The sequence below is a fragment of the Penaeus vannamei genome, chromosome 18 (assembly GCF_042767895.1).
Source record: "Penaeus vannamei isolate JL-2024 chromosome 18, ASM4276789v1, whole genome shotgun sequence".
Classification (NCBI taxonomy): Eukaryota; Metazoa; Arthropoda; class Malacostraca; order Decapoda; family Penaeidae; genus Penaeus; species Penaeus vannamei.
In genome coordinates, this window is record NC_091566.1 from 37,084,350 (window position 1) to 37,106,849 (window position 22,500).

General features: G+C 45.1%; 1 protein-coding gene across 1 annotated transcript in view; it reads left to right on the plus strand.

The window, feature by feature from the left end:
• Window positions 1–2,539: 2,539 nt before the first annotated feature.
• Window positions 2,540–22,500, plus strand: part of Fas2 (fasciclin 2) — a gene marked incomplete at its 5' end in the record, with an annotated part of 30,793 nt that continues 10,832 nt past the window's right edge. The window contains 11 exon segments of the mRNA XM_070133259.1: window positions 2,540–2,708; window positions 10,225–10,373; window positions 11,040–11,174; window positions 11,466–12,084; window positions 12,197–12,402; window positions 12,516–12,727; window positions 12,892–13,036; window positions 13,122–13,222; window positions 13,376–13,540; window positions 13,781–13,964; window positions 15,449–15,532. Of these exon segments, the coding sequence (XP_069989360.1) occupies window positions 2,540–2,708; window positions 10,225–10,373; window positions 11,040–11,174; window positions 11,466–12,084; window positions 12,197–12,402; window positions 12,516–12,727; window positions 12,892–13,036; window positions 13,122–13,222; window positions 13,376–13,540; window positions 13,781–13,964; window positions 15,449–15,532 (2,169 nt within the window).

Genomic DNA, 22,500 nt, shown 5'->3' on the forward strand with positions numbered 1-22,500 from the left:
TTTTTCTACAACTCGTAATGCTTAATCGAATCAGAAGCTTAATAGGCCTTGGCATTGCCAGGCGGCCCGGAGAGCCATCGGGGGGGACACGAACCCCCTTTTTCTCCCTTCTCTACCTCTATGGTTATGAAGCCTCCTTATGAGAGGTCACGGGGTATGGTTTTAGCCCCCCTACCCCACCCCACCCCGCTCCCCTCCGCCCCACATGTAAATGCATCCCACGAGGAGGCCGGGCGTGCGGGCGTCCCTCCCCCTCCCCCTCCCCGCCCCTGTAGCGCGGGCGGCGAAGAAGAACGTGATTTTCTCCCGCTTTGTCTCTACCGATCCGTGGCCTCCGGAGCCGTCCCTCTCCTCCCGCGGGGCTCGGACGACTCTCGCCTCTCCGTCGGGGGCCGTAAGAGTGAGTGTCCCTTGTAGGGGGAGGGGTGGAGAGGGAGGGGGTGCTTCGGCAAGGGTATTGTGGGAGAGGCTGGAGAGGTCTTGTGTCGAGTTCGCGGGGGGACGTCGAGGGGCTTAGTGGGGCTACAAAGTCTTTTTTGTTGTTTTTTTGTTTTCCTTTTTAGCCATGAGTTATTTCGCGATTTCGAGAAACAGGCGCATGCATGGGTGGATGGCCGCTGGTGTCGCACTCACGCGGTGGAGGGCGAAGGTGGAGCGGTGGAGCGAGGCGTGGGCAGCGTCAGCGTGGAGGCGCCTCGAGAGCCCCGCCCATCGAAGGAGCCGTGAAGGAGCTCCAGCTGACCAATCACGCGCTGCATCTCCATCATAAAGGGCCGTTCCTGGGCGGAGGAGGCCAGTTGACGACTGTGGCATCGCTGTCAACCCGCTCGAGTTATTGGTGGCCGATCAAAAGGCTCGAGGGCCGCGGGGTTCGATCAGCGTCGAGGCCGAGTCCTCCAGCGGCGCGAACGACACTCAGTCGCCAGTGACGAGTCGGCCGTGGCAGTCGGTCCTTCGCGGCGGCGGTTGGGAGCGTGTTCTGCGGTCGTCGGTCCGCGCGCGTCGAGAGGCTCCTTCGCCGAGGCGCCGCCGCTGGTCGCAGGAGCTGCTGAAGGCTGGCGCGTGGAGTCCGTGAGCCTCGTGGCCGCGCCTCTGCTATGACCGCGCCCCCCGCATGCGGACCAACGTCTCGGCAGCGGTCACGATGGCCTACCTCGTCGACATAATGAGCATGATGGCGAGTAAGTGGCAGAGGGCAGTGTTTGTGGGGCTGTGGTGGTAGCCGGGCATGGCTCGGCCGCTCGGGGGGCGCAGGACGAGGCGGAGAGGAACGGACGCCCCGCGAACACGCTGCGCCGCCCGCGGGGGTGGGCCAGGTGGGCCTGAGCGCTAGTCCTTTGGGCGTGGGGGGAGAGGGAGGGCGAGAGGCGGAGGCAAGACGCCGTGCCCGACGGCGAGGCCTGTCGGCTGGACACGGACTGTGCTCGGACGGGCGGCGGTGTGGCGTGTTCTCGACGGCCTTATCTCAGGACCATGACTTGCTCCCTTCGGAAATGCACGGCCCGCTGACATGGCCTTCCTCGTCGAAGTCATTATACTGATTGCCTGTAAGTGGAGGCTTGTTTTGGCACCTTGGCCCCGTCCCCCTCCCCCCTGTCCCCCGTCCAGTCAGGCTCGCAGCCGTTGCCAATGCCTGCGAATCTCTCAGTATATATCCAGCATCCAGTATTCACCTTTGTTAGCGTCCAGTTTGCCTCAGCTCCCTCTCCCTCATATCCCTCTCCCCTTTAGCCACTTTCGCCACCATTTCCCTCATTCTCTTTCCTCCTTTTCTCATCCCCCTTATCCTCTCTTTCCCTCCCCCTTCTCTCCCCCTTCCCCCTTGTCTTCTTACCCTTAGATTCTATATTTATCCGCCGTAGAATCCTTCCAGTTCCTCGTCTTGTTAACAATTTCTAGGAATAGTGATTGATAACCCATTGTCCGAATGGCATATCCACGTGTCTGTCCAGGGAGCGATTATCCAGATTAAAAAAAGAGGGAAAAAAGAAATTAAAAAGAAATTAAAAAGAAAATCGTGGGAAGAGCAACGTCGCGGCAGACTTGACCCGAATGGAGAGAATGATATGCACGCAAGGGATATGTAGGCCTATATATTTCTGTGTTTATGTGCTATGCGTTTGTTTGTTGCGCTAATAGTGAGTCGTAGTACAATTGTTTGCCGAGTTATTTCTCGTGTGTGTTGGGTACGTGGACGATCACGTGGTTGGTGTTTACGCTTTGTGTGTGCGTGGGGGCGTGCTTGGTACGTTGTGTTATATTGTGTTAAACGTTGTACTCTGTTTTTGCGGTTTTCTTCCATCAGTCCACTCCTTTCTCTGCCTCTCCTCTTCTCTACTCTTTCTCTATTCTCTGTCTCTCTTCGCTCTCAGATTTATTATTGTTATGACTGTGATTGTCGACATTATTATTATCATCATTAACGTTATTGTCACCACTATTGTCGGTGTTGCTAACATCATCTCATATAAACCATCATTATATTTTTTTTATGGATTCAATGTCGCCTCTAACGCCGCTTTCCCCTTCGCCGTTGCAGTAAGCGTGGCCCAGGAGCCGGCCCTCCAGGTGCTGCCGTCCAACATCCTGAAGCCCCTGGGAGACAGAGCCTACGTGTCCTGCAGCGCCGTCGTCGACAACCCAGACCTGGTGACGGAGATGCAGTGGTCCGGACCCAACGGCCAGCAGATACCCAACGTCGAGGGCACGTGAGTACCAACTACCGATACGACCTCTTTGTGTGTCGTCGGGTTTGGGAGGGGGAGGGAGGGAAGGGGGTAGGGTGGAGTGGTAGGGAGGGAAAGGAGGGGCAGGGATGTGAGGTTTAGAGTAGATGGGAGTGTGGATGGTGTAGTGGGTGGGTAGGAACGGGTATGGGCAGGAGGTTAGAGAGGGTTAAGGAGGAAGGGAAGGCGTTAGAAATATTTTAGAGAGAGAGGGAGAGGGAAGGGAGACAGTGAGGGGAGTGTGGACGTGTGTGCGACCGTAGGTGTGTGTGTTGTGTGTGTATTGTTGTTTATTAATTTAGGTCGATTTTCGGTCTTTTGCGAAATTGGAAAAGTGATACAAATGCAAAATCACGAAGAGAAGAATAACAGGAGATAGGGATAGGTGTGGAGTGGTTTTGAGAAAGAGAGAGAAGAGAGAAGAGAAGAGAATGAAAAGGAGGGAGAGATAAATGAGAGTAGGAAGTAGGGAGGGAGAACAACGAATATTTTATTTGAGATGTGTGCGTGCGTGCGTGTGGGCGCGCGTGTTGCAGCGCTGGTTCAGGGTCAACAGTGTTTAGTTCTGGTCTCAAGGAAAGGCCGGTGGGCGGAAGGAGGTGAAGGAGACTTAGGGCTAAACTCTGCTTCTTAAGGAGGCGGGAGTCAGAGGGAAAGGAAACGGGACAAGAGAAAAGATGAAGGAAAGAACGAGGGAGGAACGGACGAGAAAAGAGTGCGAAAGTGTGTATGAGAGAGAGAGAGAGAGAGAGAGAGAGAGAGAGAGAGAGAGAGAGAGAGAGAGAGAGAGAGAGAGAGAGAGAGAGAGAGAGAGAGAGAGAGAGGGGAGGGGGAGATGAGGGTGGAAGAGAGAGATAGGGGAGGGGGCGGTAAGGAGGGAGGGAAATAAGTGTGCGATGAATGAGAGAAGGGAGAAAATAGGAAAGGTGGAGGGAGGTGGGGATTCGGGCAAATGGTAGAGAGGGAGAGTAAGATATAGGTAAGAACTAACATCTGTTTTTTGTTTGTTTTTCTTTCACTGGGGGGTTGAAGGACACCTCTTGTTTGTATTTGTTTGGTGCACATGGAACCCAAATCACTTGCTTTAGAATTGTCAATGGATTGTGATCAATTCTTCAGACATATCTTATAATTTGAGGATGTATTTGTTATTTTTTTATGATTGATTACGATGTGTTTATAAGTTTGTTTCAGTATTTATTCAAACACAGGCTTCAAACGCCACTTGCTGACATATGTTTGGATTCAAATCTACGCTTTTTTTTTTAAATCATGTGTCTTGACCTCTGCTTTTTCCTGTTTTCCCCCCTAATTTCTGCGGAGCCAGACTTGATGGCAGGTAGGCTGGGTGAGGTTGCTGCACTGGAGGGTTGACTCTCCGAACCCCACTCTTAAGCTCAGGTGACCTCTTGGCCAGTCTTAGCTTGCCTTGTACATTATGTTATGGCCAAATAACCAACCAACCCCATGATCCTCCTCCTCCTCCTCCTGGTCCTGGTCCTGGCCCTCATCCTCCCCTGCGTCCTACTCCTCCTCTTCCTCCTCCTCCTCGTCCCCCTCGCCCTCGTCCTCCTCTCTTTTGACAAGTCTCCTCGAGGGGGGTGGGGTTGCTTTGGCCACACGTAGCTTCTCGCAGACGTCAGTGTGTTTTTCACGGAGACTTAGAGCGTCCAGACGTCAGTGGCCACAAGCTGACGTAGACTAACAAAAGACCTTCCACTTTTTTTGCATTGTATTTTGTCCCTTGTTGAAAGGCCACTGACTAGTTCCTGTATAGTAATAGTTCACTGGGGGGAGGCATGCGGCAAAGAGAGAGAGAGAGAGAGAGAGAGAGAGAGAGAGAGAGAGAGAGAGAGAGAACGGGAGACAGACAGAGAGAGAGAGAGAGAGAGAGAGAGAGAGAGAGAGAGAGAGAGAGAGAGAGAGAGAGAGAGAGAGAACGGGAGACAGAGACAAGAGAGGGAACCTTGCCAGTCCAAAAGAGAATGGGAATGCACCTTTATACCCTTGATAGACAAGAGCCTGCATCCTTAAACAACAACAACAACAGAAACGATGGCGTCTTGCTCCTTTGGTGTTATCTTGCAGCATAGCGCATTTTTATAGAGCATCCTGCAATGCCACTTTTGAGATACTCTTACGTGTATATTCTCTCATCGGTTGTATTATTGTATTTTATATTTCTGTTAGTCGGAAAGTGGATGTAGTTGGGTGTAGTAGAGGGAGATAGGGGGTGTTTGTGTGTGCGTGTGTATGCGTGCGTGTGCATGTATGTGTGCGCGCGTTGGACGGTGTGGCGAGGTGCCTGCATGTCCCCAGGCGCTGTGTATGTGCCCCCGCCCACACGCATACACTAGTATACTGCCACACGCCCATCACGGTCACCACGCAAGCCTTGTTATTCCCACTAGCTGGTAACCCCTGACTAGTCCATGTATATTAGATAGTGTAAATTAGAGTAATCCAACCAGACGTCGCACTTGATTCCTGTAAGCAAGCAAGCAAGCAAGCTGAAAAAGAGTTAGAGTAAGAGTAAGAGTGACGGCCGTATGCTTTAAGAAACTGTGCGAGTACCTTTCTGTTCAGCGAAAAATCCTCTGCTAAGGAGTGATTCTGCCAAAAAAAAAAGGATATGAAAATCACATTCTTGCGGCTGACAGTCCTGCAGCTGCACCCAAAACTTTTTTTTTACAAACCAAGAGAGATTTTGGCGCGAGGAAATTGTCTTTTAAGAAACTGATTGGCGTCGCGCAGTTTCCTTCGGCATTCGGCCTCGAGAAGTGAGAGTCCCGAATGAGTGAGCGAGTGAGTGAGTGAGTGAATGAGGCGAAAAAAGAAAGAAAGAGAAAATAAAATCCCGCTTCTATCGTTACAGTGATTGTGATATTGTGGGACGAGAGCGATTAGCTTCAACTTCTGAGAAATCATTTGGTATTTTGCACAATTACTTTTGAGGGAGACTTTTAATAGATATGAATAGTGCTCTTACTCTTTGAGTGTTCATTTTAGAGGCACGATATATACAAGCGAATGAATGGAGTGAGTAGAGGTGTCCGTGTGCGTGTGTGTGTGTGTGTGTGTGTGTGTGTGTGTGTGTGTGTGTGTGCGTGTGTGTGTGTGTGTGTGTGTGTGTGTGTGTGTGTGTGTGTGTGTGTGTGTGAATGAGTGAGTGAGTGAGTGAGTGAGTAGGTGAGTGAGTGTGTGTGAGTGAGTGAGTAAGCGCGTGAATGTATATTTCTGTATATCACTATATGTATAGTATTTATTAACTTGCACGTTATTCTGTACAGTCCATGTGTCTCTCCACTTCAGGCGATTCCGCATAACAAAACGATACTCATTCGGGCTGGAGACGAAGGTGCCGCCGTTCTCGCGAGGGCCGAGGACTCGTGCGCGTTCCGAGGCCCTCTGGCACTGGCACTCCCCCACCCCCCTTCCTTCCTTTCGCCCCCCCCCCCTGCGATGTCGGATTGACCGTTTGACGTAATCCGAGCCTCGCTTGATGCTCGACGGGGCCTTGGGCGGTTATCAGTCACTTCCTCTCTCCTCTCCGCCCTTCGCTCTTCCACCTTTATTGATCAGAGGCTCAAGGAGGAAGGGTGGGGGTGGGGTGGGGAGGGGGGGATGGGGGAAGGTAGGGAGGGGAAGGGGGTTATGGGAGGGGAGGGGAGGAGGAAGGGGATGGGGGGAAGGTAGGGAGGGGAAGGGGAGGCGTTAAGATAAAGGAGGGCGGGATATATTGTGCGAGGGGGGGGGGGGGAGAGGGGAACAAGAGATAGGGGGAGTTTAAGAGGGGGGGGTACTTCCAAAAAGCCTAAAAGCCGACGCACCCACAACACGTATAATCTACAGCTTGGAGTGCCTCGTAAGACGGGGGCTGGAGTGGGGGGGAGGGGGGGAGAGAGAGAGATTTCAGAGTGCGTGTTTGACGAGCGTTGCGTGCGTGCGTGCGTGCGTGCGTTCTCGGCCGTCGTCGATCCTCAGCGGCAAAGACAAACCCGCGACGCTGCAACAAGGACGCCCGCCTTATCTCCGGGAAACGTTCGATAAGCTGAGGGAAGGGCGTGGGGGGGGGAGGGGGGAGGGGGAGGAGGATGGGGGGTTGAAGGAGGAAGGCGAGAGGGAGGTTCATTGGGGGGGGAGGGGGAGGAGGAGGGGGAGGTTCATGGGTGGGGTTTGTAGGGGAGGGAGGGAGGGTGGGATGGGTGGGTGGGGGAGGTTTATGGGGGGGGGCGGATGGGAGTGGACGAGGGGGAAGGTTCATGGGTTGAGGGAGAGGGATGGGTGGGGGGGGGACTCGAGAGGGGAAGGTAAGGGAGGGGTAAAAAGAAGGGGGAGGGGACGTCGGAGCGGAGGGAAGGGGAGGGGACGGGAGGGGAGGGGTAAAAAGAAGGGGGAGGAGCGGAGGGGAGGGGAGGGGGGGATTTGATAAAATGGCGACGTGTATCGAGGAACACGATAGGTTTAAAGTGGCCAGTGTACAGCCGCCATTATTCACTTGTTCGTGTCGAGTCAAGATGGGATGCAATTTTTTTGTTCTATTTTATTCTGGTTTGATGTTTGTCCCTGCACAGGCATCGGGTATTTGTCCATTTGTTTGTACACTTCATTTATTCGTATTATGGTTCTTCCCGGTTTGGTTTAAGGGGAGGGGGAGGAAGAAAGAAAGAAAGAAATGGGGAAGAAGGCGAGGTATGAGAGGGGAAGGAGGAGGAGGGGAAGAGAAAGTAACGAAGGTGAGAAAGGGAAGGGTGGCTAGGGAAATAGAAAGCAGAGAAAGAGAGGAGAGGTGGGATAGAAGGGAAGGAGGGGCTGAAGGGATGGAGGGAAGGAGGAGCAGAAGGGATGGGATGGAGAGTCGGCCGAAGGAGTGAAGGGGAGGGAAGCTGCCCGTTGGAGGGGAGGGAAGAACAGCCGAGGGAAGTGGAGGGAAGCCGGCCGTGGGAGGGGGTGGGGAGAACACCCGAGGGAGGGAAGGGAAGGGAAGATCAGCCGAGGGAGGGAAGGGAAGGGAAGATCAGCCGAGGGAGGGAAGGGAAGGGAAGATCAGCCGAGGGAGGGAAGGGAAGGGAAGATCAGCCGAGGGAGGGGAGGGAAGAACAGCCGACAGCGTGTGTGTGGACAATCAGCGCCCCATCGGAAACGTGCTCTGTATGCATTGTCCCGAAGGCGGCGCTCCCATCGCTGACGTTAGCGCGACTTCGGCTCGCTCTCCTCGCTTTTTTTTATCTTTTCGACTTTTTTTTTTCTTTTTTTATCATTCTTATTTTAGTTCATGCGGTTGTCCTGCCCCGCGATGCTTCTGCGGCTGCTATAGATTATCTCCCGGTAGAAGATTTTGTTCTTATTTTATTCTAAACATGAACGCTGTTCTTTTAGCTGTTTATTCATTTTGTTTTACTTTGTTTTAATACCGACTGGTTATGATTTCATTTGCTCCGTAGCTGCCAGAGTTGCCATGCACGCAGCCTCTCTTAATTTTATGTTGCGCACTTGACACTTGGGGAATGCCTTCAGTTACTCATCGCGTTCTCAACACGTACAGGAGTGTGGGTCAGAATAATTCTATTTGCCACATAAGCTCATACTAAGTTAGTACAGTTTGCCGTCACTTAGGACATCATTTTGGTAAATGTTCTCTAAATGGCCGGCTTGTTGTCATGGCCGAGTAAAACACCATAAGACAACACCGTTTTCTATGTGATTGGGTTGCTAGGGGTGTTGAAGGGTAACTGCGACAGTCGACTTTCAGACGAGCAGGGAACATCATCGCTGGACGAAAAAAGTGACTGCGAGTCCGACTGAAGCAGAAGCAGTGACACGACCTTCCTACTCACTCCCCTTGTTCGGCCGACGTCTCCGCGAGAGGCCACCGTTATACTCTTTTGTTGTCCGAGACTGTGACCTTTGTTATTATTATGATTTTATTCCAGAAATGATAAGAACCAACATAACATTTTTTTCGATACAGTTACTATGCATGAGACTGTTGCATGCATGACTGTTAGCTGGCCATCACCACATGGTTGTATGCAGGAAGGAATGACTGCATAAAACTTCCCACAGCAGATCCTGTTAGTACTGAGTATGGATCTGCTCGTGTTAATTACAGTATTAACCAAACTAGTTCCCGATTGAATAGAGAGAGGAACGCATAAAACTAAGAAATCCATACGAGAATTAGATTGAGAAACATGCATGCGCTGCCATCTTGGGTGTCTTTACACGTCGATGTCAGAATCACCATTCGAGTGTAAACCTCTTAGTGACCAGTAACGTACCTACTACGTGTTACTGCTGTGGCAGACGGAGCATGCGAGCGTGCCCTGGCGCCGGCCGCTGTCCCTCCAGTGCCAGGGCGCGCCCACGAAAGGTCTCAGTGGCTGGCGTTATGCTCCGGCCGCGTCTCGTCGGCGAATCCCGTTTTCTATCCCTGTCTCGTTTTCTTCTTAAAGAAAATGGCTTCATGTGGTTGTCTTTGCTGTGTGGGCAGTCGCGAGCATAACCAAGCCACTGAGATGAGAGACATAGAGGCATCATTCACATAGATAGCATTTTGTTTACCATTTGTATGTAGTTCTAAATGGCATATTGGACAAAGTGATTCTTCTTGAATTATTTTTTTTATATATCCCCGTGATCTTTAATGCCTGATTGACTGCTCGGTTTAACATTTGTGTTTTCCAAGTGTACAGTGTCCATATAAAGCTGAACTGTATATTCTTCATGTTCTTTCACCAACAGACGAAGGACAAGAACCTAAAAAAAATCATAATAATTAAAAAAATAGATAATAATAATAATCAAAATGGGGTCTCTGTAATACACAATTTAATATCACCATCAGAACCCCTTTTGAATGTGATTTGACTTAAGAATTCAGAAAGAAAGTGGAGGAGAAGGTGGTGCCATCTGCCTTTTCTCTTTCCAAAGTAGTTTAATGATTTAAGAAAGATGGACATTTATTTTTTAAAAAAGTGAACTGAAAAAGGACGAAACTCTTCATATACTAATTTCCAGCCTGCAGATTCCACTTTTGTCAGTCAATTTGTTTTTGTTTTGTTTTTTATTATAGCATTTGACCTCGTCTCTTCTTTTTCCTCTCTGAATGTAAATTTGCTACTTAGTCAGATTCCTTTAGTTATCTGTCTTCGTCTTCTTTTATTTATTTATTCCCTTCTTGTTTCTCCCTATATTTCACTCTTGGGATAAATGAAGATCAAAGATACAGTTTCCTTTTTTGAAGCGTTGACAGCCATATCAGATATTTTGCATATCAGATTAACACAATTAATCCTTCTAACGTTAAAAAAAATGCTTGGTAAACAAACAAACAAAAGAATACAACAGCAAAATAAAAAAAAACCGGAAAATAGTACACTTAAAAAAAAAATCTTGATGGATGGATCACTGCAGCTTGTAAACAGTCATGCATGAGTGGCGTCGGACTCCCCCGCCCGGTGTCTAACATGGCCTCGCCCCTTTTTGCCTTCGTCAGGATCATCGCCATGGAGAGCATCGAGGGCTCCGGGAAGCTCGACCTCATGATCCAGAACCTGCGGGAGGAGGACTCGGGAGAGTACGAGTGCACCGCTGTCTACGCCGGCAACCAGAAGCTGTCGGTGAAGCTCATGGTGGACTTCTTCGGTAAGGCATGGGGGGGGAGGGGAAGGAAGGGGGGAGGGGGTCGTCTGTGTATGCTTCGTCTTGGTTTTGTTCGATTTTATTATTATTATTATTATTATTATTATTCGTCTCTTCTTGCTCCTTCTCCTGCTCTCCCTCTTTTTCATTTTCTTTTTCTTTTTTCTTTCATTCTTGTCCTTTTCTTTTTTTCCTAATCCTTTCTTTTCCTTTTTTCTTCATCCTTTTTTTGTCTATTCCTCCTTTTGCTCGTTTTTTTCTTCCCTTTTCTTTTTCGTCAACCTTCTCTTTTTCTTTTTCTTTTTCTCCCCCTTTCTCCTTTTCTTTTTCATGGCCATCATCATCAATCATTTCTTTCCTTCTTTGATCTTTCTTATCGTTATCTTATTTATGTATTTGTTATTCTACATTTTCTCAAGTCATTTGCTTATAGGTTTTGGATAACAGCTTTATTTTTGTACAGCGTTTTTCTGTTAAGTAGTGTGTGCATCTACAAGCATTAGAAGTTGAAATTTTAAGAAAAAATTAATTGCTCTAGTGATTTGACATTTGGTGTCTAAATACAGATTGAACGTAATTTGTTTGCGGTGAAATTTCTTTTTATTTAGTTCTTGCGTTATCCAGTATCATTCACGAAGACCCCTCTCACTCGACATTTCTTCGCCACAGTGGACATCGACTTCGGCGACACGCCCGTCGTCCAAACGCCCATCATCAACGAGGAGTCGAAGATCCGCTGCAACCCCAAGTCCAAGCCCCCGCCGCAGGTGGACTGGCTGAAGGACCTGCTGCCGCTCAAGAATGGTAAGGGGCCCTTGGGGTGGGGGGTTGGTGGGGGGTAGTTCTTGTGGGAGAGGTTTGTAGTTTTGGGGGGTTAGGGGTAGAATGGGGGAGTATTGGGTTTGACGACTGGGAGAAATAAATAATGCAGATGGAGGTCATGGGTTAAAAAAGGGTAGTTCTCTTGATGGGAAAAAAGAAAGGAAAATGTCTGCAATGTTGACTGATGTGTTGTCATTGTAGATCGCGTCGTTTAAAAAACTTCATTCCAATAAAAGCCAAGAGCTAAGATTATGAGATCCTTGTTATTTCCAGATGAAAACCACATCATCCAGCAGGACGGTGTACTGATCAAGAAGGTGACTGAGGCTGACGAGGGCACATACAGGTGCCGCGCGCGTGTGCCTGAACTCGGCTCCATCGACTTCCGAGACATCCAGGTGGAGGTGCACATCCCACCCTCCATTGACAAGCTCCCCGTCGACGAGAAGGGCGTGGAGAAGGCTTCTGTAACCTTCGAGTGCGGAGCCACTGGCAAGCCTGCACCCACTTACTCCTGGGTCAACAAGGACAACACTCCCCTCGAGGGCTTGGAAGGCTACTACGTCGACACCGAGAAGGGCATCCTCACCATCATGGACCTTCGCCCTGACCACTCCGGAAGGTACCGCTGCACCGCCGAGAACCCCGCAGGAGCCGACACGGCTGACGCCACGCTGCAGGTCCTCACGAAGCCCAAGGTGGAGCAATACCTCAACGTTACCAAGGAAGTCGACAGTGATCTGGAGATGCGTTGCATTGCCACCGGCGACCCCATGCCCAAGATCATTTTCCAGAAATTCTCCAATGACAATCCTTTCATGGATGGAATTAACAGCGACGACAGAATTGAAGTTGTGCAGACGGAAGACGACCAGGGCCGTCGTGTTGGCATGTACGTACCGCTGTAATTATACTGATTGAAAAGTAGAATAATGTCCCCCCTCTATCTCTCTCCCTTCTGTCTACATTCACTCACAATTTTAATTCCTAAATTTCACCACCAGCCTCAAGATTCGAGGAGTTGTGCGCGGCGACGATGGACTTTACACCTGCACTGCAACCTCAGAAGGAGGAGAAACACAAGTGTGGGGCCATATCACGGTTGAATTCATGCCTACCTTTGAAGATCAGGTCAGGGATGTTGAATGGTCATGGCAGCAACAACCAGTCAATCTGACGTGTATTGCCACAGCTATTCCAAATGCTACAAGTAAGTTATTATTGTCAGCTAAGAGATACCCTAATAAGTGGAAAGCAAATGTCAACAAAGGTATTATTTTGACAGGACATCTTACCACATTTTTCATCTTTTTACATCAACAGTTCAGTGGTATCTGCGTAATGCTGAAATCGACAAAGCTGACCCTAATTTGGAAGTCCTCTCCTTTGGCCCTGTTGGAGTTCTGAGGGTCACCCCAGTCAGAAACGAGTACTATGGAGATTATACTTGTGAGGCCACAAACCGACTGGGAATGAAGGAATTTGACATCAAACTGAATGAAGCCCATGAACCTGGACCAGTAGCCAGTGCCAAGGTAAATTTCAGTCTCTCAGCCCATGTGTGTAGATTGAAAATGGTCTTGACAGGCTTTGACAGGCTTGGATTATACATTTACGTCTAACAATACAAGGTCTGACTTCAGAGTCTGTTATATATTATGTAATATGTAAGCATTTTATCTTGGTGTAATCCCAACAGGTTGAGAAGAAGACAGCGACAACCATTACTTGGAACATTGTGGGACCAGTTAACGATGGTGGTCTACCTGTCTTGGGCTTCCTTGTGGAGTTTCGTGAGAAGGACCTTCCATGGGACAATGCCAAGTCTCATTATTGGACTAAAGGTATGTAAAATGACTCCGACTTTAATGACAAGCATTAAGGTATATTTTCTTCATGTTTTACAATTCTCTTGAATTTTACTTTCAGATCAGACATACACTCTGGATAAACTGGAGCCACTACAGACTTACATATTCCGTTTTGCTGCGAGAAGCGAAGTTGGTGAAGGAGAATGGAGTGGTGAGAAGGTCAGTTTTCATTTCACTTTGAAATTGGTAGAGGCCTTGAACATATTTAATGAAACTAAGACACTCTTCTACATTTATAAAGCATTCAAAACACACTGTAAAATTTTGTTTTCCTTTTAAATATTTTGTCACGAGATGTATATCTGCTCACAGGAAGAACAAATGCCACACATCTCATCTCCTGAAGAGCCTCTAATCTTTGATGTTGAAGAAGGTGGTGTGACAGCCATCCCCTACCCCAACAAATTCACCCTTCGATGGAAACCACCTCTTGACAATGGTGAACCTATTGATATTTACCAAATCATGTATTATCAGGTGAGTCCTCCTCCATTGTGTTCTTAAGAATTTTCGCAGTTGGATCTCAGATATTATGGAAGTATTTTAACTGGATATAATGGTAGCATTTGCCTTCATTATTTATGCTAACATTTCAGTACAAGCATTTTACCAAATAGTAATGTGCACTTTATTGAGAGGCAGTAAAAATTTGATAAATAAATTGTCTTGTTCATTCCCTATGACTAAACGACTTTGCTGTGGATTATCTTCATCCAGGTGCAAAATGCATCAGGTCAGTGGGAGAGCATTGGCACCAAAAATGCCGAAGAAGTAGAGTACCCAGCCACAGTCTACACAATTACGGGTCTTCGAAGCAGCACATTTTACAAGATTGAACTGCGAGCGCACAATGCTATTGGATTTTCTACCCCGGCCGAGGCAGTCATCAAGACTGCGCATGGTATGTAAAATGCAGACAAGCAAACTTTTGCCATTAAGTTTAAAGAAAAGTAATGCAAGTAGTTTACTTGGGCTAATTGTTATTTTTCTTCTTCTTTAACAGCTTTAAACTTCTGTGTTTTTTTAGTTCTTTCATTTTAGGTTCAGATACAGGTATTGAGTTCGAAAATTATTCTTTCAGATTTTCTCCCAAATAACCTTTTTTATATTTTTTTCAGTGATTATAATGAACAGTGAGCTATTGATTATTTATTGATTGCTATTCCACACCAAATTACCTGTGGTATACTTTGTTTACATTTCATTTTCTCCATCTTCAACCAGCACTCTCTATCTCACTCACCCTCTCGCTCTCTCACCTGTTTTTCTTCCTTCTTTAATTTTTAGATTCATTACCTTGCATTCATTTTATTTGTAAATTTGTGTATATAGTGAATGTCATTTCCAGGCATCTTATCTTTTGGCAGTAATTTCTTGCATGTTAAATCATCATATGCATTTTTAGTGTTTGATATTGCTATCGGATAAAAAAAAAAAAAAAAAAGGAACATAACATGTGTGAATAGATTAGTTTGCAAAGGTTTTTCTTTTCCTTCAGAATATATACATAATGACTTAGATGAAATACAGTGAGAAACTTTACTTTGTAACCAAACAATCCAGATAAAAGTAAATAGCTGCTTCCTTTATTCATTTCAAGTAACTCTTCAAAATTTATTGCTGATAGAGGTAATGAAATTAGTAAGGATAATTAGAGATTTTTTTTTATATAGCAGTATTATTCAGAAATTTGCATTCTAAAAGTAGAATTTTTAAAGCCATTCTTTTCATTGAATGTCCTTTGAATGCCAAATATTGCATCAGTTTGAAATTTGTTTACTGGTATCTTTAAGTGTTATATGTGTGTGTGGGCTGTTGATGTATGTTCATGCGTGTGTATTTGTGATTTAGTTTGTTTTCATTTCTGATTCTACCTGCAGTTTGTTTTGAAATCTCTGTATTAAGCTGTACACTTCATATTGATGCTGCGCATGCTTAAAATCAGTAAATTGACTTTGCAGCACTTGTAAATTTGCCTCTCACAGTTAAATCCACTTTTCACTTTTAATGTAAGATAATTGTGGAAAAAAGTAAATTATCACCTCTTTTGCATGTTTTGATATATGCCATATTTGTATTTTGTTCTTTAAATATTGATTCAGCATTTGCATATTTGCAGTATATATATCATGTAGATGTAATGTAGAGTGTGTATGATGGATGTATGTCTGATTTGATTTCCTCTTCATATCATTTTTATTTGTGGTTTACTGTTATTATTGCCAGCGCCTGTGTGGTTCAAATGTGAATCCCTGATCATACAGGCAGGCCCCTCACAACCCTTTTATTTATTTATTTTTTGCTCATTAATGGCACAACCATGTCTTCTGTGCGGGCCCTTCTTTTTGTGTGTTGCTGAGTGTGGGGTTGTTGTGTGTATTACAGATCCATCGGCGCCGCCAGGTAGCGGGTCGGGGTCGCCAGTGCAGTACAGTAGCGTTGCCCCCTCCATCAGTGCCCCCGCCCACGGTACCTTTCTGCTTACTGTCTGCTGCTGCCTTCTCTCTGCCCTCACGGCCGCCACTACGCATTAGGCCTACATCATGCATACTTACCAATTATACTCAACTAGGAATCAGAATCAATTTTTTTATAACAGGACCAAAATAAGTGATAAAGGAAAGAATATATCTATCTATCTCTTCTCTATATATATGTGTAGGCAGTTGAATTAGGGTCAGATAATAATAGGACTGTTAAAAGATTTTCTGATGGCTGGATCTGCCAATTTGCAATATTTCTTAATGTATCCTTATGCGTAAGGAAATGGAAATAGGTCCTTTCATGAATATTAAGTGTTTAAATTTGATACTGATAATGTGAACTGAGTCAAAAGTTCACTTGCTACTGGGATAATCATTTGTTTTGTTTTATTTTTTTTCCATTTTTGTATTTTATGATTTTTTTCTTGGCACACAAAACTAATAGAAATCAGATAGTAGTTAAATACTGTTCTCCTTAAATTGAGAGAGAGATAAAAATACAAAATGAAAAAAATAAAAATAAAATCACGGAAAGGTAATCAGTTCCTCATAATCTCACACAGCAGAATAAGCTTCGCAAATATTGGCCATTTACTGATTTGTTGTGATACCGAAGAAGGGAAAGATCAGAGACTACATAGGATGACGTTTGAGTGACATTCGCAATTTGAAACGAAGCATCATCTCACAAGAGGAAAGTGCCAGATGACATAGGGACTTTAATGGTGTAAAGCCATGAAACAACTAGAGCCTTTTGCACCATTTGACTTTGTGCTTCTGCTTGAGGTACTGATCCAAAGACACTTGTGGTGGTGTGTTTTGAGTGGAGTCAGTGATCCGAACATTGTTATCATTTTCATCTTTGTTTTTTTGGGGGGGAAAAGGTTGGTGACAAGAGGAAAAAGATACTTTCTTCCCATTTTTCCCTTTTTCTCCCAAGTTGAATGTTGAGTTTGGAGATAGGAGAGTTGTATTGTTGTCAATACTCTTTTTTTCCTCGTATGCAAGATTTATGAATATTGCAGAGTGCTTAGTTTTGTTTAGAACATCATGTTGGCTATGTAGATTTTTTTTTACATAATATTTTTGGAAAGAACTGTTTAGTTTATTTTTTCACAATGTAGAACACAAACATTTTTGAATATTTTAAATAGAAGTGATTTAAGTACACGACCAATGACTAGTGAATTCTTGAGCCAGTGAATGGTGCAGAATATTTAACAAAAGTTGACCTTGTTAGAGTAGCTTTAAGACTAGTATCAATGAGACATGTGTCATGTGACATGCAGTAGGTGAGACCAGGTGCCACAAGGGTGCAGGTCAGATGTGGGCTATTGGCCTTCGGCAGGATAAGTTACGTTCCAATGAATGCCAAAATTTTTTGCAGTATTATGCAAAATTGTTCTCGTGCATTTTAGTGATATCAAACCTTAATGATTTGGTATCAGAGTGCCAGTGAGGAGTTGGTCATCAGACTTAAAATATCCACAAGTAAATAGATTTTTCCCTCAGCAGCAGGCATTGAAGCCTGTTGTTAACTTGTCAGTGGAACAGTCTTTGGAACAGCTCTTGGTGAGGGGTTTTACCTGCTGGTCTGAATGCTGTGGCAAACCTGCACTGCCATTTGTCTGTTAACATTTCCTTTCTCTCTCTCTCTCTCTCTCTCTCTCTCTCTCTCTCTCTCTCTCTCTCTCTCTCTCTCTCTCTCTCTCTCTCTCTCTCTCTCTCTCTCTCTCTCTCTCTCTCTCTCAATCTCTCTCTCAATCTCTCTCTCTCTCAATCTCTCTCTCTCTCAATCTCTCTCTCTCTCAATCTCTCTCTCTGCCGAGACTTTTGTTAGGCTGGTATTACAATCCTCTTGATTGGTGATTGCCATGTTTAACGGGAAGGTTTTTTCACAACTGTAGTGTAATAAGCTAATTGCTCTGTATGTGAGAACTGATGAGTGGATAAGTAATTTAATTAGTACATGCGTTGTTCTATAGTGATTTACTATGAATGTTGCAAGTGTTGATGCTAAGGCTTGCTCCCCTGCAGAGTACCATCCAGTGTGATCATTAGTAATTGCAAGCCTTAACAACAACGCTTTTTAAACATGCTTATATAAGTATGTATTTGACTAAGTATTTTGATACAGCCTTTAGGTCTCGAAATGTGTTGAAGGTGATAATGATATTATAAATATGGAAGATAATATACTGAAAATGTGTCAGTGATGGTCACTATGCTAACCTTTTAACCCTAGCCTGTGTCACTGTATATATAAAGATCAGCTCATTGTTAGTGATAAGCAGTTAGGAACTTCCAAGTTTCCGATAGTTATATGTGTGGTGTAGTGGCGGCGTGAAAAAGAAAAAAAAAATAAAGGGCTACTCTTTCTGCTAGGCATTGTTGTGTTTGCTAAAAAGCTCAATCATTCTGTTTTTTCTCTCCCCCCCCTCTCTCTCGTTTTGTCTCTTCCACTTAATATTTACCAAACCCTCATTACTACTTCTACTACTGCTACTACTACCACTACCACTACTACTATTCTACGCTGAGGAGTCGAGGTAGGATTGTCCAGCCTCAGTCCCCCCTCGCCAGAAATCCTACTTTTTCTCTGATTTTTTTTAGTGTCCTCTTGGAGTAGTGGCGCCGGTGGGAAATTTCAATTTTTTAATGGTGGCATCATCAGAAAGTGTGGATTTTTTTAATCATGTCGAACATGTTATCACTTCGTTTCTTTATGCGTTTTGAGGTTTCATTTTAGTTTCCATCCATTTTTGTTGTTGTTTTTATAATTAGTTTGATTATTTTCTGTTCACAACTGAAAGAACAACTTTAGATTTTCATTTTTTTCTTCCTAATAAGAAAGTGGCTTTTTTATTATATAAAAAGATGACCTTTGCGATTGAGAAACGAAGTAAGGTTATATGTTCTCCCTCGCTCGTGACTGAGGAATTCCAAAGCCAGGAGAGGTTTTTTGCAGAAGACAGTGGCGATATGTGACTCTTGTCCTTTTTGGAAAATCCCCACAGAAGGTTTTGGAATTTTGTTTCATTCACGCTGCCTTGTATGTCCATGGTGACCACCATTCTGGCCGTGTCAACAATTCCCAGTGAAACAATTGCACAAGATGACTACAATGATCCCCCTTTTTTTTTCTTTTTCTTTTTTTTTCTTTTTTTTTTCTTCTTCTTAAAGTCGATGTTTGAGTTTCATGAGAATGAGAGGATGGTGAATATTTAATGCTATAGTTAATCCATATTTTGTTTTATTTGATTAATCACATGGCTTCAAGGTAATCCTCAAGTTGCATGTCTCACTTCACAGAACTTGGATGTCACTTTGTGCATTCCTCAGTGAACGGGAAGTGTACTTTATCCTGTTAATGTTCCCGTTTCAGATGCAACAGTTTTCGCACACGGTGCCCATTCTACTCACGAATGGCACCGAGACCTTAAAACTGTTGCAATCTGCTAACCAAACGGGCCACACCCCGGCGCCACTCTCACTAGAGCACAGTGGTGTGGATATGCACCTCGATAGCACGCAAAATTTGTTTTATTATAATTATTGTTATGTAGCTTAACCCTCGTCACTGCTGACTCTTGCTGTATCCATCACAGTTTGTATTTATTTAACTCTTTATGTATATATATACACATATACATATGCAAAATGTATATATAGTGAGTGAAGCTTGGTGGCTGATGCTCCCACCAGGGTAAGGAATGTGACCAGTGATGGCATGTAGCAAGAGGCGTGGTTGGAACGAGGGCGACGGTGTGTGTGTCTGCATGAGTCCCGGCACTGGCGTGTTGCTGCACCGTCTGCTCCACCAGTTGTCCTCTCACATTGACCCAGTGTTTTTTTGTCATGAATGTTGATTAAAAGATCTAAGTGTTTTATTTTATTGGTTTATGGTCCTTATTACATTCCTCTATTTAGTTTAGTCTGTCTATAAACCTTTAGCATTTTTTGTGTTATTTATTTTTTACGTTGTGAACGTTTTATATGTTTTACTAATAGTAGGGAAATCCGTTTTTTATTTCTTGTACGTTGTCAGTATCCATATAGGCTGGCTAACCTCCCATCGTAAGCCCTTAGTAGACCATTGTTCCAAAGGTGCGGCTCTGGCTGGGGAAACTACAGCTCTTAGGGACTCTCGTGTGGCAGTAGACGCCAGTATATAGTGAACAAGTGAACACCCCCTCGACAACCATGATAAATGTTCCTTAGTTCTGTTGTATTATCACCCAGTGAACCTAACATGAACATACCTCGCTCGTGTAAAACCGATAACATTTAAGACACTTGTGGTTGTTAATTGTCTGTGAGAGCGCTTTTTGAAAGTCTAGACATTACCCCTCATATAAAGAGGAGCTACTGCCACCACTGTGTGAAAAATACCATTGTTTACATGGTAGTTGCAATCAGTGTCCTTTTTTAGTCGTAGCCCTATTAGTATTTTTCCCTTAGAGAACATGTTATTTTTTGGCCGGCATGTTTTTTTTTTTATGTTTAGAAAACCATAGCTCTGACTGCATTAGGTCTGCTAAACTACATTGCAACCACAGTAACCTCCTTCCCGACACACCCCAGCCCGTATCCAGATTGACACACAAAAAATGGATACTTCTGGAACAGGGTGTTAAGGTATAGTGAATGTATGTTATTTCATTTGGAAGAAATCGCTCATAGTTCTCCCTATGAGAGCTGTATGTTCCCCCCCACCCACGAGCCCCCCACCCCCACCATCTAGACCACCTCGGCTCGCTCTGTCCTAGTTATTTCGTGTGCAGTGGTTCATTCCTTTGACTTGTTCATCCCGCGCTGGTCACCACTTGGCACGGGCAAAGCCATTGACTTGCCCTCTGCTAGTTACCAGTTGCCCAACTTATCACTTTAATGCTGAGTGTAATTAAGAAATTGTACAAATTGTTTGGAAATACAAGATATTCATAAGATGAGCCTTTCATTTATCACTTCAAGGACGTTTAGAGCAAGCCTTAATGATTGTCGACTTGTAAATTGGCTTTTTATAAATACCTGTTGAAATTTGGTCCAGGATCATCAAGGCTCGTTGTGAAACATTTCTGTGTGGCTTTATAAAGAGTGAAACTATTTACCTGTAGAACGCTGTATGCTGTACACCCCATTAGAGAGAGAACCCTTCCGACCATGATCCTCAGTCGTCCAATAGTTTAGCCGAAGAAAAGCTAAAATCAGTCTCTACTTTTTTACTTCTAGTAGTAGCAAACTGGTTACACATTCCTTAGCGCATAGTCTCTTGGTCTTCATACACACACAAATGCTGATTTTTCAAAGCCTAACATATGCGTAGTGACCCCTCCACCCCCGTACATTGTCACTGTTTTGTACACCAATCGCTCTGCCTCGCCCTAATCCTTCCCCAACCTCACCTCTGCCTTGAATGCTGCTACCGAACACTCCAGCACTTCGGCATCACCATAACCCAGATCCTCACCTCTTCCCGCCACTTTTGTGTACTGGGATCCACTAGATCTCCAACCTCCCGTTATAAAACGCGCTTCTCTAACCCCATGGTGTCCGCCAACCTTGCCTTCACCTTCACCACCACTACCTCTCCACCCCTTCCAGGCCTCTGCCTTGCTATCCTAATCCACAACCCTGATTTTTTACTATATATTTGATAAGAGTCATTGTGTTTTGTCTGATAGATTTCCTTCCCCGACCGCCACCCTCGACCTTGCTCTTGCCGTTGAAGAGCGAAGTAATTATACCTCTACGATTAGTAGTAAGAGAGAAGCCTGAAAAGAAAACAAAAACAAATATGAATGATAGTGTTCAGGTATTATTCCCCTAACTTCAGGACTTGGATTGTTCCACCATCGCCTAAAACAGTTTCTAGACCATTTCCAATAACGTGTGTGCGTGTGTATATATACATTATATTTATATATATATATGAATATGGTCTCATTTTTTAGACTAGTTTGCTTCGATTTTTTAGATCTAACTCAAGTTTTACATAACCGTGCCTTTATAATATAATGTTAACACAGTTGTTAATGGGATACGCAAGGCTTGCACACAGCTGCCGCTTGGGCAACTTGTTCATAACAGGTATCATTAGCTTTGCTCTCGCGACCTCTAGGTACCAGTCCCGTTAAACCTTTCCCGACCAAACCCTTTTTTCTCTCTCCTTACTACTGATTTTTCCCCTAAGGAAATCAGAGTGACCCAAACTTTGCTCTGGGACTGATTATTTTGGAATACTTTATCAATCAAGATTAATCTCAACTGTTCCACCCAGTCTTTATCTTTCCTGCAAGACTCTTCAGGTATTTCCGTCCCTCTCCACTCCGTCCTATCCTTGTCCTTGGCGATCCTACCCTAAAGTGTCCCTATCCCTGCCCTGTCCCTCCCCCCCTTACGTGACACCCCGGCCCATCCCTCGACCTACGGTAGTTGGTGTTTTCTGGCTTGGGCCCCTAGGGAAGCCTAGCTAGGGTTCCAGCCACCTGTCTACTCTCGCCAATGTCAGCCAGTACCACTGTCTACCGTACCCGTACTTCTGCCTACCAACCCAACAGTGCAGCGACATGTAGTGTAAGTGTGGGCCAGGATAAACGGATTTCCCTACAACAGCGTCATCTTGTTAAGCCTTGAGCACCTCGACTATCGTAGTGGCTGTTAATGTTCACTACTCGTTCTCTCTTTTTCTCTTTCTCTCGTTTCAGTGCTCTGTCTATCCTCTCTCTTTTACCAAACGGGCAGGAGGGCTCTCCCACATATTTGTTAACATTTAATAATTTACCTGTAAGGAATACTTTTAGAGACAGACAAATGTTAAAGGTACATAAACACTCGCTTCACGCTTTCACAGTGTGTAGTGAAAATAGGATAGTCACCGTAGAAACACCACACTAGTTTTATCATAGAAAACTGTTCGTCCAATGACATGCAACATGGTAAGGGTGAAAATAA